The sequence below is a fragment of the Clinocottus analis genome, unplaced genomic scaffold (genome assembly GCF_023055335.1).
Source record: "Clinocottus analis isolate CAN_PGR_092001 unplaced genomic scaffold, fCliAna1.0.p SCAF_3, whole genome shotgun sequence".
Lineage (NCBI taxonomy): Eukaryota > Metazoa > Chordata > Actinopteri > Perciformes > Cottidae > Clinocottus > Clinocottus analis.
The window spans coordinates 11,323,603-11,349,354 of record NW_027176042.1 but is presented as its reverse complement, the minus strand read 5'-3'; the positions used below and the strand labels follow the sequence as shown (position 1 = coordinate 11,349,354).

The following is a 25,752-nucleotide window of genomic DNA, read 5'->3' as shown; positions in this document are numbered from 1 at the left end:
TTAAGAAATGTCCTCTCACTCTCTTTAAGAAGGTTTCTTCTCACCTCTGACATCATTGGGAGTCTCAATCTGGCACCACCCCCTTGGTAAGAACAGATACGAGTACTGTTTTGATAGATAATGATGTTTTTTGTTTTTTTTTACAATCAATTGTTAAGTTTACCTACACAGTTTTTTTTACATTTTGTATTAAATGATGGAACCCGTTTGTGCTCAAACTGCTTTTACTTAATGTGTCCTATTTTCTTTTCACTTTTAAGCCAAACTTTAATTTCTAGTCATGAACGCCATATATTCTCCAACAAAGCTCATGAACTTGTACAGTAAAAAAACAACCTCCAAATGGTATATTTAGAGCACATACATTATTCAAATGAACACAAAGTGGTAGATATATCTCAAGGAAGACAGTTTTTTCCGTACGCATTATTGGAAGATTAATGGATGCTTTTTGCACAGTGTAAAATAAAATGTGTACGTGATGCCTGCTTCAGGACCGAGTGGTGAGAACTGGGAGCTGAGCTCGAGTCATGCCTGTTTTTGACATATGACCTGTGCGCTATGTGCGCACGAGCGTCACAAGAGAAGTGTGTGGGCAGCAAATCAATAGCATCCTTTTATTTGCTCAGCCATTCCTTCGTATCCTGCTGTCCACCTCAGGCGCTGAGAATCTGTGCTTGCAGTAACGCAGACACACCCATACTTCCTTTATGAGCCATAAACCAAAGTTTCAATGAGACGAGGATGAGAATACATTACGAGGAATTAGCTGATGGATTCAGGAAGTGATTAAAAAACTAAAAATCATAAAAGTCATCTTCTGAAATATTGATGTTTTGTATTAAGTCTGTTATTTTCCTGTTACTTGTTGATAAAAACAAGTCACATTTAGCCAAATTAAAAATCTTCAAGTCACACAAGAAAAATTAAAACAATGTATCCAGAAACAAGATATCATCGATACATCACAATGAATTATTCATTTGATTGCCTTAGTTAATGTTCTGCAAAGTTGGAAAATGGTCATTAATCAAGCAGAGTGATGGTAAGAAATGCTTTTTTTTTAAATTGCACAGTAGCATAATATGAAAACAGTTTAGAGGCAGGCTCGACCGTCCACTGTAATATTATACATACAGTGAGTTAATATGCAGATGTTGGGCCAGCATTAAAAAATGAATCTAAATAAAAATAACATATGTTCTTAAAGTTTATAAGCGAACATAAAGGTACACAAAATATCATTAAAAACGTCAATGGATAAAGCTTTAGTATAGCAATCATGCAATTATCTTTTATTTATTCGTTACTTTTTTAGGTTTCCTTTTAATTTGCCTTTGTATCTACATTTGTGTGTTAATTTTAAGAATGAAAGAAAATTCAATAGAGAAAAGAATATTATGTATTTATATTTCATAGAAAAATGGTTCATATATTAAACAAAAAAACATCTTTACTCAGAGACAGAGACATTGTGGGTGGTTATCTCATGCCTGCTCAGGCTGCACTACATGTGACCCCTCATGTGCTAACAGCAGAGTTCAGGGGGAAATAAATCCTTCCCAAAGAGCAACTGACTTAACATACCACAAATAGTCGACCGTTACCTTCCTTCTTTATTAGTCTCCATTGTATTCATTTTGCTGAAACTATTCCTTATAGGTTCAGGTAATTTCTAGAATTGACGGAGTTGTATTTAAGACTGGGGAAGTCTGAATTATATTATCGGAAATAATAATAAATCTGGCAATGTTAACGGCTTTTGTATTCAATAAAGTACTGAACAATGTGTTTCACAACCTGGTTGAATACAATTGCAGTCTTTCAGTAGTTGACGAGTGGTTGATCAGTGATTTGCCATCATAAGATAAGGAAATAATCAAAATAATTCACTTGTTGAAGAGCCTTAATGTGATGTGACAAGTAAATAAGGGGCATATATTTAACATCAGGGCGACAGTTCAGCTTCAGATGTCTAAAAATTATACAAACATTTGATTTCCTTATTGGCACAAACACCAGCATTCTTCTGCAAACACAAAGCAAAACTTTCAGTCGAAGGATACATGACTTGTACATGACAGAAATAGTCGTCACTTCACGTAACTGCTGGGTGGATGCACGTCAAGCCTCTGGGCTTTGATCATGTGCAGTGCTGGTAAGAGCGCCTCTAACAGAGACTGTTTCTTCATGCAGCAACAGATGACATCCAATGCCCCATGACCAATTCTTTGTCTTTTTCACAACACACATTTGGACTTGCCATAATGCACAGGTGCTATCAATAGCATTGTTGCAGGCTATTGGCCATGTTAGTGTGACAATGAGCCAGCCAACATTCACAATACCAGGATGTTGAAACGAGAGGCTCTATTTCATTATTTACACCTGTAATTTACACAGACATGTCAGCTTGATTCTGAGTAGGGTACTTTGATGGACGTTGCCAAAAGGGGGTTCATAGTGGGCCCAGTAGCTCTGTGGTCCCGTAACTGGTTAATCAGTCCCTTGAAGGCACACAAAGCCAGTTTGCATGATGGGAGTGAAATGTGCAGTGCAACCAAAGTGGAAAAGGCCTTCCTCACAAGGATCATTTAAAAAACAGTGAATTGCTGCAACATATTGTAATGATAGATGGAGCGGAGACATATTGAATATTATGGGTTTCTCCAGTGCTTTTCCTGATAGTCAAATGTCTGCTGTGAAAAAACATCTATGGCTATTTTGTCAAGCTTGTACAGAGAGAGGCGCATGATCGAGTCTCAGTGAGGGAGTGCACAGCTACACTACTGCCAGTAGAGGGAGAAATGGTATTTCTCCCCCTTCATTTCTCCTATACTATGAATATGTGGCCATTTAGTAGAATTGACTTTTAGCACCATACCAGTAGACATGGTTTAGGTGCAAACAAATATGAAACTGCTTGTCTAATATTTTGTAATACAACCTGGCTACATCCAAATATGTGACTAAATTAGGTATACATTATAGCTGAATGATCCATATATATATATATATATATATATATATATATATATATATATATATATATATATATATATATATATATATATATATATATATATATATATACGTATTTTGCTATACTACAAATAAAGTAATTAGTAAGGTAACATTATATATTTATATATATATATAATGTTACCTTACTAATTATATTATTATATATACATATATAATGTTACCTTACTAATTATTTTATTTGTAGTATAGCAAAATAAGTTTGTACTTTTCTTTGCTTCCACTTCCGTTTCTGGCGTTGGTTACGTATTAACGTCAGCGTCGCGTCACGTGAGGTTTGTTTGTTAGCAGTGTGAGCCTCTCCCGGTAAAACATATCCTGACTACCAATCAACAAAGCTTTTTAACTCAACTGACTGAACTTCTTTTTTAAAGCAATGACAGAATTGTACTTATTTGTCGGCACGAGGGTGCCTCACAACGATTCCTAAGGAAGACGGCTTGGAGGAGTTGAAACGAACAACTCTGAAATCCCGCCCGGAGCCGTTAGTCGGCGTACCTTGGACACGAAAACGAACGCTACTGAAGTAACGCGGGAAACGCTCCTGCGTTGGTTCAGTGTTTCCCGGGACCCGGGGAGGAGCAGCCGCTAATTCGGACACTTACGGATATTATCATTGTCAGAGACAATAAACGACACCGTCCTCTACCCTTTCGCTCAGATCTGAAACAAGAGACATCCTTGTTTGACAACCCCGCTGCCAACCGGCCGTGCAGTCTCCGGACCGTTTGAACCCGGAGCAGCGGTTCATTATATGTCGGTCCCCGCGCCGCTCGTCAACGCTCGTCTCTGTAGCCACCGAGCAGTCGTTAGCTTGCACACAAAGAGGGGAGTCCTGCTCGCGAGCTGCACAGCCACCAGACCCTCCGAGCTGCAGCTTTGAGACATGGATACGTTTCAGAAGGTGGAGAAGATAGGAGAAGGGACGTATGGAGTGGTTTACAAGGCCAAGAACAAAGTCACTGGAGAAACTGTTGCACTCAAGAAGATTCGCTTGGACACGTAAGTTCAGTCTGTTGGTTGATCACCTGGCACCACGGGAGGCCCAGATACCCGTCTGCTGCTTTGACTGCACAAAGGGATTCAACTGTGTTGCTGTCCATCATCGTCTCAATCACCAACTGCCAGCACGATACACTGTTTACATACATCTACACATTTTACTTCAGCCATTTCACTTTGATTTAGGAGATGATACTTTTTTTGGGGAGGGAAATGTAATCATTTAGGGTCGTGTGAAATGGAACAAATACTTTTGGGTTGAACAGATCAGGTCTGATATGTTCTGAGAGGTCACCAGTAGTCATCACTTCATTATAAAGGGTGGCTGTGTCACGAGCCAAAAAGGGTTAAAATATTGAAACAATATACTAAGTGCTTATTTAAATTTGGAGCTGTTTTTTGTTTAGGTGCACTGCACTATTACAACTTATTGTTGCGTATGTTTTGTAATATTCATTTCCCCCATGCTGGGCCAAGGAGAAAAAATGTCCCAGGCCTGGCATTATTGACTTACTTTATCAAGTGTCGTGTTTCCTGTGCTTATCTGGTCGGCTGATGGGTTAGCTGGTCGTGATATATTTACAGGACTGTAGCAGTGCCAGTTTAGAGAGAGATTGTAAAGCTCTCGTCATCTCTTACCAATGGACATTAAAGTTATTTAGTCTCTCAAGTTGCTTTAACGGTTTGCCCTGTGAATAAACACAAAATATAGAATAAATTGATTCATCATATTGTAACAAGTAAATGTATTTTTTTTAAAACAGTAAAATAACAAATGGTTTGTTTACCATGTATTTCATTCAGGGAAACGGAAGGTGTTCCCAGCACTGCCATCCGAGAGATTTCCCTTCTCAAAGAACTCAGTCACCCAAACATTGTCAAGTAAGTTCCCAATTAGGGTTACAGCGTTTAGCTAAATCCTGCTTGCTAGATTCTCCCATTATTTGTTTTTGTCCATTTTTAAGCCAACCTGCCTGTTGACATGTTCCAGATTGCGTGATGTCATCCACACAGAGAACAAGCTCTACCTTGTTTTTGAGTTCCTTCATCAGGATCTGAAGAAGTTCATGGACTCCTTCACAGTCGCTGGTATCCCCCTGCCGCTCGTTAAGGTAAATGTCAGCTAGTTTTGTAAAACAGGTCTTTCTCGCTTTAGTAAATAGTCTTTGAGTTTGTGAGTTGACTTACATGGGTGTGTATATATATGTATATATATATATTTTGTTTGTGTGTTTTGTAGAGTTATCTTTTCCAGCTGCTGCAAGGCCTGGCCTTCTGCCACTCTCACAGGGTCCTTCACCGAGACCTGAAGCCCCAGAACCTCCTCATCAATGCCCAGGGGGAGATCAAGCTTGCTGACTTTGGCCTTGCTAGAGCCTTCGGGGTGCCTGTCCGCACTTACACACATGAGGTAATGTGTACAGCTAGCCACACCCAACAGGCACGCTCTAAAGTGCATATTTATTACCATACCACAAAATGCACTCCATCATGCTTCCGCTCAGTGAATTTAGTATTCCAATATAATCAACAGAAAAAACATCTCGCAATACTCACGCTTATGTTATTTCCAATACTATGTCGCATTGCTGTGGATATGTCATTTCAGTTGATTTCTTCCTGAGAAATTGTGTTTTCCTAAATACCAGCTGCTTCTGTGATATTTTTTAGGTGGTAACACTTTGGTACAGAGCTCCAGAAATCCTCCTGGGCTGTAAATACTACTCCACAGCTGTTGACATCTGGAGTCTGGGCTGCATCTTTGCTGAAATGGTAATTCGCAGGAGATTTAATATTTTTTAATAAGTTGTGAATAAATGAAACCTGCACACGATGCACAAGGATCCAGCGTAACATCTAACCAACCGACTTTTCTCACTGTCCCCTGTTGTACAGCTCACCAAGAGGGCTTTATTCCCCGGCGACTCGGAGATCGATCAGTTATTCCGAATCTTCCGAACCTTAGGGACACCTGATGAGACCGTCTGGCCCGGAGTCACATCGATGCCCGACTACAAACCATCTTTCCCCAAGTGGGCCCGGCAGGATTTATCGAAAGTGGTGCCGATTCTCGATGAGGATGGAAGAGAACTGCTCGGAGTGAGAACATTTGTCAATAATTCATAGATTTAGTTATTATCATTAATGGCCTCTGCAAAGCAAGTTGGTCTTGTGTGTTTGTGTGTTCGCCAGAAAGATCAGAAGATGACGATGAGAATATATGTTGAAGTTGGTAAAAAGGGTCAAGGAGCATGAACTACTGCACTTCAGTGGATATTCTGCCGTCTGCTTTTTTTGTTGAAGGTCCAGATTACAAGCTGTGGCAGAAGTATGCAGTGTTATAGTTTTCATTTTGTCAGTTGTCCAATCAATGATAGGAAATCACATTGTTAGCAAACAATTAAACAACCGCATCTAAGGATATTAAACCTATATTAAACCTATAATTAGTTGATCGATTGATCCATCAATAGATGGTCAACATCACTTAATTGTACACGTATATCAATAGTTGATAATCATATATAATAGTAAACATATTTATTATATGTATGTATGTATATATATATATTTATATGTATGTATATATGTGTGTGTGTGTGTGTGTGTGTGTGTGTGTGTGTATGTATATATGTGTATATATATATATATTCTTGACTATATTTATATTTTTTTCATTGCAGGAAATGCTGAACTACGACCCAAACAAAAGGTTATCTGCCAAAAACGCCCTCGTACACCGATACTTCCGCGACGTCACCATGCCAATTCCTCATCTGAGACTCTGAGTCAAGCGAAACATCCGTTTATTTTAAAGCCAACAATGTTGAAACAATAAGGACCTCCTCGCCACGCCTCATATCCGCGACTGGAATGGACAGAAAAAGTGGACAATACAGGACATGTTGGATCCTTAAATGGATATTTGTTAATACCTAAAACCAGCCTTCTAGCCGATAGACGTCCCGAGAGTCTGGCTGTTTTTTCAGCAGTGATGTTGTCATAGTTATGAACGTTCACCTGCCGTTTTCAACATCATTATTTTTGCATATATATCTGTGCAACTGACATTTTTTTCATGTAAATGCCACTTTGTGATTGGGAGTTAAAGTGCAGGTAGACTCAATCTGGTGGTCTATTATATTTCCCAGTATGATTGTGTTGGCTTTAATATGTCCAAATTCAAATAGTTAAGCAGGTAGAATTAAATATGATTGAATATGTTTCTGGGATAGTGCAAATAACAAATGTCATGCTTTGTAGGACTGAGCAGTGGCTGAATGAAAGAAGTGAGTGGCGGTCGTCACACAACAGTTTGTGCTAGAAGAACACGAGGCAACAATCGTGTTCTTTTAGTTTGATTTACTTGTAGTTAAATTAATTACCTTTGGGTCTCAAGTATCTGGAAGGAATTTCATAACGGCACCTTTTGGTTGTTTAACACAACGTTTCTCGGTCGCTGAGGTTTGCTGGCAGGATTTCTCACCAAACTGAAGTTCTCAGTTTTGTACAGTTGTGATATACAAACGTTCCCTGTTGAAATTCAGATTTTACAGAATTCAATATGCGGTTGCATCTTTCTTACGCTAGATTTTATCCAAGTGTTATGAGCCTTTTTTATGGATGTTGTTTATTTACACTTTGCAAAAAAAATAAACTTGTCTAAACAACTGTTGTTTATTTGTGTGAGGATGATTCTGGAGTTAAGGTGGTCTGTTTAAGGGGCCTGCAGAGTGTCAGCGATGGTTTCTTCTGGTCTGTTGCCAAAGGAAACTCTTATTCCAAGTAGTTTTTCAGACTCAAATACCAGAGTCCAATGTTGTCTCGGACTATTACATCAAATTCCAGCTACACATCACCTGTCTTTGGCTGCACAAATTCACACACCCAGCTCTACAGTTTGCTTCTCGTCACATCAATGAGGAATGCTTTGGTTAAAACATTCAGCTGTCATTGTTTTGCAACCGAGATGACACAATGATGATGTAACAATTTAATGTCTAAATTCTCAAGTTATGCAAAGAAAGGCATTGCAGTTTGAGCGGAGTACATCGACACCTTTGCCATGGTTACAATCATCTGCCACGATCAGTGGAAAGAGCGTGACACAATGAACAAAGTCACCTCCAACTCTCTGAAGACTAATCGTTTCACTGTAACTGCGTGTGCCAATTAGTCGCTGGTCTTTGTGAATGGGCTGTTTTGCAATGAGGCTCAAAGGGGCACATTTTTGTGCCAAATGTGTTGCCTGCACACCTTAAAACATGCCCACTCCACTGAGTTTGAGTGAAATGAGTTGACAATTCTGTAGCCAAATGTATGTGTGTTATCTCATTTAAATATGTTCAAACAGGACGTGAGCACTGAGAAGTTAGAATTGTGGAAGTGCAGCTTTTCACCCTTCACAAGTGCTTTGACATTTCCACTTTCCTTTACTCTTTTTTTCCGTGCATTAGCAGCCGCTAAAGCCATACAGCCCTTTTGGGACTCAGACCCTCGGTGTTATGTGTAATAATAGTGTAATGTTTAGGGTTCTTGGCAAACTGTTAGATATTTAAAACACTAATCTCCGGGTTTGAAATCTGCGCTTTCGGTTCTAGTAGCCAGTATTTCTTAAACTATCTAAGCAAGTGAATTACCCTGGAAAAAGCTGCACAAAACTCCAAACCACTAATTAGGTGCTCCAATGAAATATAGCCAACAGACTTCCATCTAAATACGATTTTATTAGTCACGCCATATTTAGACGTCATGTCAGTCCATACAGGTCAGCTTCAGGAAACTAAGATGTACAGTAACAGAAAATCTTAATGTATTGCTTTTTTCTAACACAAAGTAAGGAGTCTAACGCACTCGAGAGTCAGAGGGTGTCTGAAACCCCGTGGTGCAATGAAAGCTAGGGCTGGTCAGTCCCCTCGCCTGGTATGCTTAAGGTGGCGCCGTGTAGCAGAGCGGGTGGTGGTGGACTGTATGAACGGCTGTGCTTCGGTCTGTGACTCCAGGGACACTTTTTCCTCCGAGTCCGCCCGTGATGCAGACTATACGGCACTCATTGAAGGCCTAGGTCTGAATCCCACAAGATGGGCTACCAAGATGTTAGCGTAATCTTACGTAATAATGTAATCTTATCACCTATTTCTGTTTGGTATGAAAATCAAGTTGCAGACTCTTGAAACTATCTTGTGGTGTCAAAGTGCACATATAAAAAAGAAAAGAAATATCTGTAGACTTTGCAAATCAGTCTTCACTTTAACTCCTTACGTCACAATAACTAAAATCAAATAAAAGAACAAAGTTACAGTAAATTCAAAGATTGACTTTCATAGCCAGGGCACATTCAAAAATCTTAAATCCTACAGCATGCATTTTAAATGTTCATCAGGTTTGTAGTTAAGGACCCAAAACCTAAAAAAAAACAAAAAACAACTGGTATAGTACTTTAACGGGGTTGGGTTTGTATAGTTGTGGGATGATGGTTGTATTTAGTTTAAATCTCTAGTTTCTTTTTCATGATAAGCTTGTAGAGGATCTGGTAGCCATCATCCCAGGCATAGAGGAGCTGCTCCTGCGGGTTGTACTTCAGACTGGAGTGTGCTCCGTAACGCTTTGGGAAGTAAATCAGTGGCGCGTCTTCGTTGGTCACCATACCGTTGACGTCAAACACACACTGGACACGTGAGCGACCGGGTTGCTTGGTGTTGTACACGACATACAAAGTGCCACAGATGACAAAAGCCGCCTCCGCGTTCTCCCTCGGACAGTTTGTGTCCCACATTTGCTCGATGTCCAGCGAGGTGGCGTCCATCTTCGCCAGAGAGATGTACCTCTCGTTCTGCCGCGTGGCATAAATGGCCCACAGGCCTTCCTCATCCACCGCCAGGTCCATCACCGTCTCTGGGGTCAGGCCGTACACGGGGACGTGGTCCTGCACCGGGAACACTGCGCTGTCTGTCACAGAGCTGTTCTTCATGTCAAATTTAACCATCATCATCTCTTGAGCCTGAGTTATATAATATGCAAAATTGTTGAAGACCACGTGTCCTGTTCCCCTCCAGGCGGACGGCAGCTTTAGGTCTTTGGACAGAGTCATTCCCAGCGAGCGGGAGAAGTCTTGCACGGAGGCAAACTCATAGACGGTGTCCTCCTCCGTCCCGTTGAAAATGTACACCTTCCCAGAACCTTTGCTGGTGTCTTTGGTCCACATGCCCTTTGGCCCCCCGACTCGCTTCAGGATCTTCATGGCTTTTATGCTGGAGATCATGTCGCTGCAGTCTGAATAGGAAAGCGCGGCAAGCGTTACATGACAGGTGACACCTCACAGACATGTTGATATACATGTTTATATTGACTGTCATTTAGATCAGGGCCCAATCCCAATGTCCCAACTAAACCCTCAAACCCTGAACCCTCAGGGATTTACTGACGTCAGCTGCTAACTGGTTGAGTGTGAGAGTCTGTGAGGCCTTGAACTGCTGTAAATAAGAATGGCACAGCACTTTGCTGCAACACATCACATGACTACATAAACAAATATTGAGTACAATATTTGTGTATTGAACATTTCGTTTTGTCGAAACGAAATGTTTGATGAATGTAAAATAAATATTACATGTCTAATTTCTGCTTGAATTCCTCTGATTTCGAGTCTTTATGTTCCATCTTTAATCCGTAATGTTGTAGTGTAAAGGTATTTTATCGAGCTCAATGCCCACGTGCCTCTTTGTTTACGTTTTGTTTTTTTACATCTTCATTCTTCCATTGGGAACTGCGTGTTTAATGTCAAATTGCTAAGAACTGTTGATAATTCCCACGAGCAAAGTCGGCGTCTAATGCTGACTTACGGAAAGGATTCACAAAGGGCTTAAAATGTCTATCAGTGAATTGTTTGGGAATATCACCAATTGATACACTTTAAATAGTTAATAAGTGATCTATCAATACTATATAACTGTTCTGTGGATCGAATTTATGCCTGCATTATTATCTTTTTCTCCATTTCAAATGAATGTAGACTGTATGTTGGCTTTTAATTATTGGTTAGATTAGGTTAGGACTCAGTATTTTCAGTTTCATCCTCAATACAATGCAGTGTATGTTGTGCAGTTTAAGCACATCATATCTCACCTGATAGTTTTGAATACTTGGCCTTCTGCTTCTCCTTCACCAGCGTCACCTGCTGATCTATCAGCTTGTCGTCCACGTCCACACACGGCTGAGCTCCGTTCTGCGTCTCCAGGTAGTCCAGCTCACGCTCAACCCGATCTACCCTCGCCCCCACGCCGTCCAGATTCATCCTCAATGTCTCTTTCTCTTTATCGAGGGTCTCCAGCTGGGAAACCATCTGTTGCTTCAGAGCCCGCAGCTCGGAGGCGTAGCGGGCGGTCTGCTCATGCCACAGAGAGATCCGGTCCTGTTTGAAAAGAAGGAGACAAAGATTTGTTGTGTCGGGATTTTTCACAGGTTGAAGTTGTGACTATCGTTCCTGTCTCACCTGTTTGTACTTCAGTTACTCATGTGTGATGTGAGCGATACATGATGTCTGTTTTACAGGAACTGTGACTGTACTTCTAGAAGGCTTTGAGGAGGCTATAATTTGATGTTATTTCCAGGCTCAGTAAATAGACCGGGACAGAAGGACATAATAAGTAGGACACTCATCCTTCAAACAGCCAGGTTCAGCCCTCACGTGGCAAGTTTCCACCCTGCTCACATGTCTTTTTAGCAAAACGCTAAATCCTACTAGCACACCTGACCTTTGACCTCACTGTAGATGAGGAAAATGAAAAGAGAGGTTTCTCAACGGGTGATCAGTAAAGTCTACATACAACTGAGTCTGTGGATGAATAATATTTACAAAATATAATAGAGGGAAAATACTTCTGATAAAGTATGTTATAATTACTTTAACTTAGAACATACTTCCATAAACAAAACCACAATCTAATAACAGAATAACTAAATGACAAGATCCCCATGGAGAGCTTTTACTGGGTCCTTGAAACTATGAGAAATATTTGTATCCATCACGAAATATATCATTACTATTATGTTATAATTACTTTTCATGATGCATGTCACTATGCAGAACCCTTCTAAACAAACTAGCTTTCATATTTTTTTTTCCCCATTATGTAACTTTAAGAAAACTGCATTTTGTTTAATGGATTGACATTTTTTTATTTTATTATATGCAAATCTGGACTAATTTAACTTTTAAACTTAGTTTATTTTGAATTCTCTAGACCCAGACAAGAAGCTCATACTCCCAATACATTTCAGAGAGCTGTATTTTCCAGCTTTTTCCTCACGATTGCCCACATCTGCATTCCATTGCCGTTGCCGTTGCCCTGTCCCTGTAAGTTTCCCCTCAGAGAGACTCTGGAGCGCAGGGCTTGGCGGCAGGGAGGTCAAAGGAGTCTTACCTCAATAGCGAGCAGCCTTCGCTCCAAGTAGTCAATCAGTGCTTGGTGCTGGGCGGTGGCAACGCAGACCAAAGTTACCAAGACAACAAGTCCTCTCATTTTGTGTCAGCTCAGTCTCCTTAGCTTCTTGAGTTGAGTGAGAGTGTGAGGAGGCAGCAGATCCCCAGAGGTGGGCTGGAATGTTTTAGTAAGCTGTCTGGGAGGAGCCAAATACATCTGGTGAAGATGGAGGCACACAGTCGCCAACAGAGACAAGACACTGGTTTCTATTTTTACCTGATTACCAAACTGCCAAAAAAACAGCTTGAAAATATCTATATATGATATCTCATCTGATGTTTAAATGTAGGTGTAGCTTTTAGGAGGTAGTTTTTTACTCAGAACATATGACAATAATGTGGCACAAGACCACACGCTACGTAGGAAGAGGAAGTGTAATGTGAGAGGGAGTCAGGACTTAGCGAGGCACTGTACTCCTGTGTTCAGGGGAAGACCATCCCCTCGAGATTTGAATAAACTCTCTGACAACGCAATAATGACCTGTTCTGCGTATCACAATATGAACTATTCTAACAGATGTTGTCTTGAGCTCGAATCCAAACAGGCAACTTTATTCTGAATAGTGAAAATAGACACATTTCCTTTTAACAGGACATGAAACATTGATGAGAACAGATCTAGAGGTTTCGATTATTTTAGATTTAGATTTGATACAATAGCATTAATCCTATAAAAAGGAAGGTTGGTTGCCACTAGCCAGACAGAAGTCCCAAGAGACACAAGTCAGAGAGCTCACATCTGGCAAATAAGTTAAGTAGAAACGCTCGCACATAACCCATTTGATACAATCAATCATTGAATAACTAGAAATTGTATAAAATGAATTTGTACAAAATGTAATATATGAAATGTAAGTATTTTTTTGTCATGTTACATCAGTGGCTGCAGTGTTTTCCAGCTGTCTCTGCCTACAGGAACAGTTGTAATGCTAAATATCTGTAGCTTAACAAAAACAGTGGTTAGTTTGACAAGTGGTGAATTACTGGGGAAATAGGACATAGTGTCTCCGCTCTCACCCGTAATTATGAGAACACCTTGCTGTACTAAAGTCAGTAATGACATCACTGCACACCTTTTTTCAACACAGCTGGCTTCATGACTAGTTAGCTCTGAAACTAAAACTGTGTTCATGCTGTGATTGATACCTTCCTGGTTTGTGATTCATTTCATTTTTGCTGTTTTGAAGAACATTACATACCATCTGGTAGAAACACATTTGAGGAGGACAAACTTTATTTAGGTATGTTTGCGTTGTTGCAGTCAGTCTTTCATTCATGTTCTCTTGTATGATTGTATGTAAATTGCACCATGCATGTGCATCTGCAGTGGTAAATTGATTTTGCAAATCAAAACAGGATTATTTTCCTTCCGTACCAACTACAATGCCATAGTTTTGCATTTTCTTTTTTTCTGCACAACAGCAGAAAGTCTCCCTCCATACAATTATTTCGCCCAATCAAACAACACAATTTATCAAAAGTGACAATGCAGGGTGAATGCCAGCTATTGCAAAGGAGAGAGTGTCCAAAGCGTTGAGCTTGAAAGGCCCAAGTGAGCTTAATCCAGCTGAAGACTGCTGATGTTGGCCAGGTTCATCCTCATGTTGTCACTAACTGATGCAAACAAACCATGAACTCTTGAAGAGGACGTCTGCTCTGCACTGTTCGGTTATGCCCCGCACTTCTAAATAAATATAAAAGATAGTTTAAAAAAGTTAAAAGAAAATAGTTTCAACACTTCATTATGATGCAGTTATAACATTATAACTGTGCCTCTGTGCTGTGTGTGTCCTGTTTGTTTACCGGCTCCAGATCACCACAAACCTGAGCAGAAAAAGCAGTTCAGAAAATTGATCAAGAAATGGAAAAACACTTGGAAGGGTCACATTTCTATATCGGCAGCGGGCTGTGTAGTACTGGTGACAAATAACAAGTCAAGTAGAAATTGGACGAGTGTAACTTACAACCTTCCAATACGACTTGAATAACAAAAAAACAAACATGCTTTGGTGTGTAGAACAATATACCTATGAAAACTATGTCAATCTTTTTACAGATTTATCTTCACAATAGTTGCCGATACCAAATTAACACTAAAATATGTGTACAAATCTTTAAAGTATTTTTTTTTTTCAGTGAGAGCCCTTATTCAACGCAATAACAAATAGAATGGAATATTAGCATTAAAAAAGCTTCAAGTAACATCACTTGATTAGCATTAAGGGCAATCAGTTGAAGCTAAAGGGAATTGTAGTCCTTGGTATGATGGACTACAAGTTAAAGATACAGTATTTATAACATAGAGACAGTCAAGGAATAATAAGCAGCACATTGAATGTACAAAACACACAATATATACAACGAGAATATAAAACAACAGAGATTCTATGTAAACATCAGACCAGACATGCAGAGAGAGATTATTAAAATCCACTATTGCAATGCCCCTAAGAAGTGAATGGTTTCACTTAAAATAAAGCAACACATATGGATGCCCTCACCGCTTAAGAGCTCCAATGACAACTTATTCTACCTCCTACCAACAAGGAAGCAGCGTTGTTACTCATTTGTATATCTGCCCGTGGCTCTCAGGCCATCTGTGCTTCATACACACAAATGACTCATGATGGTGCTGTTTAATGCGGCAACAACTAAAGGTTCATTGTTGTTGGTCATTGTTTACAATTTGCTCATTTGAATTCATGGTAGTGCGAGGCACGTTTATGACTCAAGTTTATCACACTTTATTTTATCATTGCTTACGGTTTGTATGTATAAGCAGGGGCTTATTTGAATTTGTCTTTTACGTAGTAAAAAGTTGGTAATGTTACTACGTAACATTACAATGTTTCTGGGTAGTGACTGTGTTGGTCACAATGTGACAAACATGTGTTATTTATCATTAAAAACTCTTGTTTGTATATTGAGGTAAATGACAGAGAATGAGCTATTACGTTGTTTAAAGAAAATAGTGAAAAGAGATTCATAAGGTTTGTCAAATGGTGAGAATAAATGTCTTCAGAAGTTGTCGATGCATTTACCTCATAAATCCTGACACATGTTTCTCCCTCTATGATGGTAGTTTCATCCACTTGATCCATTTGATGTCCTTGTGTTGTGGAAGCTTAGAGCTTCAATGCAGGTATTCAGTCTCTATTTCCTTTTTCACTATTCCATATATTTAGCTTTGTTATTCTATTGCACTGTTGATGGTCATTTTGAAAAGAAAAAAGGTCAAAATGAATGCAGCAGCAGAATTTTTTTTTTTATTCCACATATTACTTTGCCTATTACCCACAATGAAACCGTTCAACCAGAGATTAGTGTGTTGTTTTGCTAACGCGGCTAACGTAGCCTTGAGCTGCCGACTTCATGCACAGATGAGGAGCTCTAGAGGGGAAGCTCACTTCTTTCTAACCCCACACTTCCAGATTGTTTTATTGTTCAAACTTGTTATCAGACTCAACTGACGCTGACTCTGGTGGCGTCACTTGAGTCAATTTATCAAATGTCACACAGCTCCAGAATTTGCGATTTGTAAAGATATCCTACTCTTAATGGTTTATTTGATAAGGAGACAAACAAATCAGGCTACTTTTTCATCTGTAGTCCTGAGAGGCAGAAGTTACAAAACAAACCGAAAAACCGAAATAAGATTAAATATACAAGGTTATACAATATTGACACTTTTTGCATGCACAAACAATTAACAATTCAACATTGTGGCTTAGTGGTTAGCATGCCATACTTTCAATCAGAGGATCGATGGTCTTTGAGCAAGATACTTCACCCCTAATTGTTCCCCGTTGCTGTGTCTACGGTGTATAGAGCAAACATATAAGTGGCTTTGGATAAAAGCGTCAGCTAAATGTAATGATGTAACGTAAACACACACAAACGCAAATAAAATGAAGGATAACTATGTTAAAATAGAATGGACTAAAGACAAGATTATGCTGCATTGATAGACACTTAAAAAACTAATTGTATGTCATTTAGTATTAAATCAAAACGTCTTAATGCGAGCTCTCTGCAGATCATTTGGGAGCAGTGTTCAGAGTCGCTCAGGACGGGGCCACACCTTTGTGCTCACTGTTGCCTTGTCTCCTATGTCACCAGACAAACCCACCTCGCACGGGTGTGTCCGCAGTGCCAGAGTGAAGAACAACAAGGCCTGACCTCACCTGCTTCGGTGTGTATGTGTAGAAGTTCACATCATTCTTATTATGTCATATTCATGGCATGCACAGCAGATTAATAAGGCATGTAATACAAAAAAAAAGCTAATATTGCTACTAATATTAATACAAAGGTATAATTGTTGTAATCTTTATGCCTGTCAGTAGCTATAATAATGAATGTGTCATACCATGCTTGAAAAAGCCCAGAAACACAAAAGCTATTATTTATAGATAGTACTTTAACCCTGCAGGCATACATCCATTTATGGTGTGAATGTGGTGGCACAGGGCATGGTGACGAAATGGCGCTGATTACTGTGCGTGTTTGTGCATTTGAATGTGAGTCAATCCTTCTTCTCAGCACATTTGCCTACAGGATTCTGTGTTGTCCTCTGTGATTCGGTAGAACACTGTGAGAGGTCCTGAAACATGCAAACACAGGCAAATGTTTTAGGTCCAGGCAGGATAAGAGGATTGAAGCCCTTTTGTTATCAGATGACAGGGAAGTCTTCGAGAGGACAAGAATACCAGGTATGTTGTGTTGGCTATATGGATATGGATATATGTCAAAATGTGTGTTGTTGTGAATCTGTACTGAAGGAAATTGTATTGAACGTACCAAATACAATGTGATTTGATAATGATCTCCTCTTCTCGAAAAAGAAAACAAAGCAACAACAGTGCACAGGAGCCACTGAAACTGAGTGCATCCGAGCAACATGGAGTACACATTTAGAGCAGTGACTCACAACCCTGGGATTATAATCTGGAGAATTGAGGTACTTTTTAATTATTTTTTTTACAGTATGTCTCAACGGTTTCTGTTGACTGAAGTTCTCCCAGATCAGGTGTTTGGTTTCATGGGAAAATAAAATAAAAGTCTGCTACTCCTGGAGTAAATGACTAAAACAGCAGTGATTATGTGGGGGGAAAAAGATTGAGAAACACTGGTTATAGACCTGAAATGTACATTTCTCTCTCTCTCTCTCTCTCTCTCTCTCTCTCTCTCTCTCTCTCTCTCTCTCTCTCTTTCTCTCTCTCTCTCTCTCTCTCTCTCTCTCTCTCTCTCTCTCTCTCTCTCTCTCTCTCTCTCTCTCTCTCTGCAACAGAAAATGGAGCTGGCACAAGTGCCTGAGAAATCTTATGGAAACTTTTATGAGGGTGACTGCTACGTACTTCTGTCTGTAAGTCTGAGACGGTCACTTTCTGTGGTTTTAGGTGCCATGTCTGCTTGTTTAAAAAGGAAAGTCCATTTTTGTATTTGTATATGTTGTATACGCTGTATATGCTTTTGTCTTTTAATCTGTCAGATAACAAACATCCTGGTCTGTACATCACACCACACACTCTGCTTCTCCTCTTTCCACAGACCCAGAAGGTGAGCAGCTCTCTCTGTTATGACATCCACTTCTGGATCGGCTCCCAGTCCTCTCAGGATGAGCAGGGTGCAGCTGCTGTGTACACCATACAGCTCGATGAATTTTTGGGCTCCACTCCGGTCCAGCACCGTGAGGTTCAGAACCACGAGTCTGATGCCTTTAGGGGCTACTTCAAACAAGGAGTAATGTGAGTGAAAATATTGGTACAGAAGGCAATCGTTTTAAAGGCAGAGAAATAAACCCTAATAGTCTTCATCCGGTCTTGTTTAGCTGTAAGAAAGGTGGAGTTGCATCAGGCATGAGGCACACGGAAACCAACTGCTATGACGTGAAGAGACTGCTTCATGTCAAAGGGAAGAAAAGAGTGATTGCAAATGAGGTCTGCCAGTAAATAATAAGTGGTTATTTAACAAAATAAGACCTTTTTGTCAGCAAGAGAAAGTGCTTCATGTTTTGAATTGTTTCAGGTGGAGATGAGCTGGATGAGCTTCAACCTTGGAGATGTGTTTTTGTTGGACATCGGGAAGACCATCATTCAGTGGAACGGACCCAAGTGTAACAAACAGGAAAAGCTTAAAGTAAGATTTTTGTGAAAAAAACTAAAAAAGCATAAGCATTTACTCCACATTATTTCACTCTAAGATTTGTCATGTTCAATAACACAGGACAAGCAGTGAGATGACATACAATCTGCTTACTACAGTTACTGTATTTAAATATACTGTTTTTCTGAGTTTACCAATTTTACTATCTCCATGTTCTTATATATATATATATATATATATATATATATATATATATATATATATATATATATATATATATATATATATATATCATGATCACGATCATGTGAATCGAAAAGTGACATGGAAGGCACACATGTACCTCGTCTTTCAGCTTTAGTGTTCTATTTGCAGCATTTATCTGAATGTGAGCTTTACGTTTGAGGCGTAGACTCTGAAACAAGACTGCTTTTCATAGCTCACCTGATCTAAATATCATCTCTAAACATCTGTGGAAAGCTGTGGTAGTGTGTGCAGTCAAAGCTCATTTCCTTCTTCCTGTAAGAAGGTCTGATGCTATGAATGACTCATTATCCCACTGCACACAGTTCAAAACTGGGTAACAGCAATGCAGTGAGGACTAAAGTGGAGTACTATCTACCTGAGCAGAGAATTAAGTCGCTCTTCATCTGTGTGTTGTTGTCGATGCTTTGTTGACATTTATGCATGTCCGTGCATGTGAGCGTGAGCTCCCGGCTGCCCCTCTGCACTGCACTCGAACAGCTGATGAGTGTATGAACATGAAATCTTCCTTTATGTTTAAAACAGACTTTACAATGTATTTGATTCTTTTTAAAGTCTGAGATTTCTTAATGTTGTGGTGGTTTGTCTGTGTTGTACTTCTGCTCCTTAGGGAATGATGTTGGCCAAAGACATCCGAGACAGAGAGAGAGGAGGCCGGGCAGAGATCCGAGTAATCGAAGGTGACGCAGAGAGCAACTCTCCTCAAAACATGAAGATCCTGAATGGTGTTCTTGGAGTAAGAAGCTCAAAGCTGATGGACGGACCTTCAGATGAAACCGCTGACCAGGAACAGAAGTCTAAACTCACTCTCTACCAGTGAGCTGCTCCCAGGCCGTGACCTACAGCATTTCATGTCATTCATGTCAAATGCTCGTTGCTACTTCTCATTTGTTTGTGCCTTTATTTCAGTGTGACAGATGCCGATGGTCAGATGAAGGTCACAGAAGTTGCTACCAAACCACTGGTTCAGGATCTCCTGAACCATGAAGTGAGTTGGTGCAATATTGTCCGAATAAAGAATGTGAACACCTCATTTTATGACCATACCATGATGGGTGCCCATGACACTATGAAACTTGGATATGGTTGTCCATCGAGAATTATATTTCACCATTCCTGTTCACTACTGTCTGGACTCAAACAACTCAAACCAATAGTTTATTTACTGATGGTAAGAAATGATTTATTATGTAATTGTTTGTTTAGGACTGCTACTTCCTGGATCAGGGAGGAGCAAAGATCTTTGTATGGAAGGGGAAAAAAGCAAACAAAGCTGAGAGACAGGCTGCTATGGCTCGAGCTTTGGTGAGTGACTCGACATCAAACCTTCACATGTATCCTTACTGTTTGATTGCTCTTGCATGCACTCAATTGCAAATAGATTCGACATCTCGCTAAAACTAATGCAGTCTGACACAGCAGTCCTGCAATAAATTCTACTAGTGTATTTGCTATGATTTTGTCTGATTGGCTGTTATACTGTAGGAGTTCATCAAAACGAAAAACTACTCCATCACTACAAATGTGGAAATGGTGAATGACGGGGCAGAGTCCGCTCTCTTCAAGCAGCTTTTCCAGAGGTGGACCGTAAAGAACCAGACACAAGGTCTGGGTAAAGTGCACACAAGAGGAAAAGTGGGTATGTGTGGTTATACATTTTCATAAATACAACAAGCACAGACAAAAAAATATAGCCCCAGATGAAAATAATAGTAAACTAAATGTGTTTTTTTTTGTTATACAATTTTGCTTTTAGCTCATATCAAACAGGAAAAGTTTGATGCCTCTCTGATGCACGTGATGCCAGAGGTCGCTGCACAGGAGCGAATGGTGGACAATGGCTCAGGTCAAGTGGAGGTAACTGTGACAAAAGGACCAGTCTATCAACTACTGTATCAACAGGTCAAACAACTAGTGACTGAATACTGTCAGCATGAGCCGTGCTCGTGGGAATAGTCGTGGGATTCCTTGGGGCCCTGGTTATCTGTGTGGTAATTATTTAGTAGTAATTTGATTAATGACGACTCATGATGCCCTTTTTACAGCAGACATTTTTACTTGTCATTGCAGGAAAAGCAGCAGGTGTTAGTAATAACATTAACGATGGCTCTGTTCTGGTCATTTAAGCCATGAAAGTTTGACAGCTGTGCGTTTCGTACTGTGACATATCAAAATGTGTCCTGTGAAAAAGACATAGTTTGCTTTTTTTTTCATCTTACCAACATATTTTTTTCTCTAATGTGTAATGTTACGACCTGATAGGGGCACTAACTTCCCGACAAACATTAAATGCAACTCTGTGATTTTGTGTTATTGAAACCCTTTGATGTTCCAGGTGTGGAGAGTTGAGAATCTGGAGCTTGTACCCGTGGACCCTGAATGGTACGGATACTTCTATGGAGGAGACTGCTACCTGATCCTCTACACCTACTTGGTTAACAACAAGAAGTGCTACCTGCTCTACATCTGGCAGGTGAGGATTTGTTTAACACACAGTGTATTACATATTGATAATAATTCACGTTCGTACACTAAAATATTAAGATTCTTATAATGTTGCTTAAAGACAGTATGCCCGTCAGTGTCTCTGCTTTTGTAGTTTTTGATTATTTCTGACATAATCTGAAATATTTCAGGGTCGTCATGCAACAACAGATGAAGTTGCAGCCTCAGCATTTCAGGCTGTGGACTTGGATCAGAAATACGGCGGTGAGCCGGTTCAAGTGAGAATAACAATGGGCAAAGAACCAAAACACTTTCTGGCGATGTTCAAGGGTAAAATGGTCATCTTTGAGGTACGACTGCATTTATAATTGTTTATCTGGAAACGTACCGGTGTATGAAGTTTCAATAGCAGTACAGACATTTTTTTTTTCCTGTAAGGGGGGCACATCTAGAAAAGAGTCCTCTGACCCAGAGCCACCGATAAGGTTGTTCCAGATCCATGGTTCTGACAAATCCAACACAAAAGCCATTGAGGTTCCTGCGCTGGCCACCTCTCTGAACTCCAATGATGTGTTTTTACTAAAGAGTCAATCAGGAATCCATCTGTGGTGTGGGAAGGTAAGAAAGGTGTTAAAATCAGTTAAATCAAGAGATACTTCATTAGAATTTAACAATAATGTATTACATAAGCATAACATTTGAATAGTGCATGGTCTTTGGAGATTGCACCCTGAAGTAGGATAATCGAGGGGTCGTGATGCTGAGGTCAGATAAGGCCAGATGCTGGTGGTGGTGATGAAGGGAGTTGCTGCAATCCGATGATGAATGAGGAGCATTACTGTGACGCAGACTCGAGTAGAAGAGAGTAAACACCCACAAGCTTCATATAGCTACACTGATAATTCACTGAACTGTATTAGGATAAAGATAAAATAAAACACTTTTTTTATAGTGGTATATTGTTGTTGTTTTTTTAATGTATTTCTGTGTGTATATTCACATTTGTGAATTGTTAAATAAAGGTACAACATTCTTAAGATACTCAATGGCAAATATAAGTACAAACCTACATTTGTCTACTTTTTGTCTGGGACATGTTTGGAGTACGACGTTGCTTTAGACAACAGTGTGCTTCCAACAGTGTGGCAACAGTTTGGAGAAGGCTCTTGTGCACAAGGCCAGATATTGCATTGGAACAAAGAGGTTAGCGTCCGACCTCACCAACGTTCAGTTCCACGCAGACGGGTTAAAAAAACAGTTGGAAAGTCTTTCCAAAATAATGTTATAGCAGCATGTTGACACCAGTGGCTTTGAATGAACTGTTGTTCAATCACAAACAGGCGATGTTACAGTGTGCATGCCAACTAACTATAACTGACTTTTTGTTGCTAGGGATCCAGTGGAGACGAGAGAGACATGTCAAAGGAGGTGAGCGCTGTGATTGGCCAGAACTCAGAGCGAGACTCAGAGGAGATTGTGGCGGAGGGTCAGGAGCCCATTGAATTCTGGGAGTTGCTTGGAGGGAAAGCTCCCTATGCTAATGACAAGAGGTGATGGTCACACACTACTAAAATGAGCAAAGTGGCTTCGTGGATACTGTTGCAGCGATGGTAATACGCTTGTTTTCCACTATTTTGCACTTCACATCTGTTGATTGCAGATTACAGCAGACAGTTTCTGACCACCAGCCTCGCTTGTTCGAATGCTCCAATAAGACGGGCCGTTTCATTGTGACCGAGGTGACTCAGTTCACTCAGGACGACCTCAGCGAGGATGATGTCATGCTGCTGGACATATGGGATCAGGTATGATAGATGCTTAAGCACAGTACAGAGCTGAATGATAGCATCCTCAATATACCTGCATTTCTGTGGGGCTGTTTTGTGGCATCTTACTTAATTTAAAAAGTGCCTTTTCTTAATTGTTGATCCCAGGTGTTTCTTTGGATCGGTAAAGAGACCAATGAGGTAGAGCGTAAAGAATCTGTGGTGACAAGCCAAGAGTACCTGAGAACCCACCCGGGCGCCAGAGACCCAGACACCCCCATTGTCTTGATAAAGCAGGGATTTGAGCCGCCCACATTCACCGGGTGGTTCACAGCCTGGGACCACTTCAAATGGAGTGTGAGTGTTTTTTAACCGAAATAGAGCATCAACATGTACATTGATGAGAAAAGAAATAACATATTTCTTTCTTTTAGGAAGGAAAGAGCTATGAGGAGTTGAAGAGGGAGTTGGGAGATGAAGCAACACCAGTTAATGTTACAACTGTACGTAAGGTCTTATTTATTTTTTAAGCTTCATCAGGATCAAATTATTTTTCTTTGCTGATAAAGCTTGAATTATGTGTCTGATACAATGGTTTCCTAAATGATACCATTCCTCCTAATGCACGTCACATGTAGATACAGTTTCTATGTTAGTGGTTAAGGTAAGAATGTTGCGTTACATACAGAGGGACATTACGTTACATGGAATATGTTTTTATAGATTTACTTTTGGATAGATAACCTTGAATATGTATAAGAGCTCTGTTAAAAAGTAGGGACAAGAGTCAAAAACGTTCATTAAGAAAATCAACCATCATCTGATTTAATGCCACAACAGGAAGTGATACATTAGATAGAAATATGAATAAACCTAAACTGAACCGGAGTGTGACTTTCTAGGAGCAGAACTGTGTTGAAAGTGAGAAAAGCGTTCAGTTTTTTCCACCAGACGACTTGGTCAACAAGCTTGCCTTTGACCTGCCTGAAGGTGTTGACCCGAACCAGAAAGAGGTAGGAGTGTGTGTTTGTGCGTGTGCACGTGCGTTTGTGTGTGTGTGTGTGTGTGTGTGTCCCATATTTGCCCTTGGATCATTTCCAATGCATCTTTGCATAATCCAACCAGAAATAAAACTTTGATTGCGAGCTACATTGTCATTTTATAAAGTCAAACACCTGCAATGTTCCAGGTTTGTTTTCGCAAGGTTTCTTTTTTTTTTTTTTTTTTTTTAATCTTATAGCTAAAACCTATTTGTAAATTAACAGAAAGTTACATATACCTTATGGAAAATAACACATTGTGGCAGTGTGGTGCAGGTGGACCCAAACAAGCAGTTGTTGGTTAATAAAGTCTATTGTGAGAGCAGGCTAAAGGATTAGAGATGTGGGAAGGCTTGGGAGCAGATGAGCTGAAAGGAATCCTGGATCACAGGAAATAGACAAATTAATTTAGGAATAAGAATACAAGGACAACTCACACAACTTTTCTTGAGCATATGGTAGCACATTAGTGAAGAAACGGATTTGGTACAGATTGTGTGATTCGCTGGGTAGATACACTGCAGGCTGATGAGGAGCAGGTGTGCAGACTGGAGGGGGGGGGGGGGGGTAGCTGATTGTAGACAGGTGTGCATGATGAGCTGCGATGGGAGCGAGGAGACACACACACACACACACACACACACACACACACACACACACACACACACACAGGGATGTGCTTTTACTTAATCAATTGTTTTCACTAACTAACATTCAAGAACTGCTTTTCAGAAACACCTGTCTGACTCCGACTTCAACCACATATTTGGAATCACCAAAGACGACTTTGTCAGCATGCCAGGGTGGAAACAACTGAACATGAAGAAAGAAAAGGGGATGTTTTAAAATAAGCTACTATTGTTAAAAAAAAACTTTGTGTCAACCTCTCCCCGTGCCCCTTACAATTAATGAAGTTTCACTTACAAGCAAATAGGATTTTCTTGTAATTCATACATTTGTTTCAAGTTACTGCATTACAACTCATTAATACTTTATTTCATTTAAGCCTGTGCTGATATTGTACAATTAACACTAATAATTGTTTGTGATAATATTATTCAAATATTATTGTTTCTGTGGCATGTCTCACCTCTAAAATAACACATCTGCGCCTTAACATGACATCATGCCACTTAGACATAACTAGTATATATATATATATATATATATATATATATATATATATATATATATATATATATGTATATATATATATATATATATATATATATATATATATATATATATATATATATATATAGAATGAATGAATACATGTGAAATAGTTACTAACCAAAACATTAAAAATTGAAATAAATAAATAGGCACATACATAAAACATGTAATTTATAACTTGTTACTTTTATTATTATTTTTGACAAAGGGGGATGCCAAAGGTTGCTTGTGCGTCTGTGAGTGTGCGCCTCCATGGCTAATCTCACATTCTGCTGCAGCAATCATTACTTTGAGTGGTCAGTTATGTCTGCAAGCATAACAAACCAAACATAGACATCTACATTGCCATCTGTTGGACAAATCTATTACAACAGGTCAGTTCAAAATATTTCAGAGAACAAAAATGTTTAAAGGTTCCTTCGTGTGTCTC

General features: G+C 39.7%; 3 protein-coding genes across 4 annotated transcripts; 2 read left to right on the top strand and 1 right to left on the bottom strand.

The window, feature by feature from the left end:
- The first annotated feature begins 3,321 nt into the window (after positions 1-3,321).
- On the top strand, positions 3,322-7,715 carry cdk2 (cyclin dependent kinase 2). Its single transcript, XM_068594254.1, has 7 exons — positions 3,322-4,044; positions 4,849-4,926; positions 5,036-5,156; positions 5,285-5,455; positions 5,716-5,817; positions 5,941-6,144; positions 6,729-7,715. The coding sequence occupies exons 1-7, from the start codon at positions 3,929-3,931 to the stop codon at positions 6,831-6,833; spliced, it is 897 nt and encodes a 298-aa protein (XP_068450355.1). The 5' UTR covers positions 3,322-3,928; the 3' UTR covers positions 6,834-7,715.
- A 1,066-nt stretch (positions 7,716-8,781) lies between these two features.
- Positions 8,782-12,585, bottom strand: olfml3b (olfactomedin-like 3b). The gene is made up of 3 exons (XM_068594650.1): positions 12,468-12,585; positions 11,170-11,455; positions 8,782-10,317 (listed from the first exon to the last, which is right to left on the bottom strand). Exons 1-3 carry the CDS (start codon positions 12,564-12,566, stop codon positions 9,533-9,535), a joined length of 1,170 nt encoding a protein of 389 aa, XP_068450751.1. The 5' UTR covers positions 12,567-12,585; the 3' UTR covers positions 8,782-9,532.
- A 4,792-nt stretch (positions 12,586-17,377) lies between these two features.
- Positions 17,378-25,119, top strand: avil (advillin). 2 transcript variants are annotated; one of them, XM_068594000.1, is made up of 19 exons: positions 17,378-17,486; positions 17,817-17,891; positions 18,077-18,273; positions 18,357-18,465; positions 18,554-18,664; positions 19,506-19,711; positions 19,805-19,883; positions 20,102-20,200; positions 20,381-20,534; positions 20,652-20,752; positions 21,231-21,368; positions 21,532-21,690; positions 21,779-21,958; positions 22,733-22,890; positions 23,001-23,145; positions 23,275-23,463; positions 23,541-23,609; positions 24,012-24,119; positions 24,879-25,119. In XM_068594000.1, the coding sequence occupies exons 1-19, from the start codon at positions 17,427-17,429 to the stop codon at positions 24,990-24,992; spliced, it is 2,451 nt and encodes an 816-aa protein (XP_068450101.1). In that variant the 5' UTR covers positions 17,378-17,426; the 3' UTR covers positions 24,993-25,119. The 2 variants fall into 2 exon arrangements, with proteins under 2 accessions (XP_068450101.1, XP_068450100.1); XM_068593999.1 differs by having other exon boundaries at positions 24,009-24,119.
- Positions 25,120-25,752: the final 633 nt, after the last annotated feature.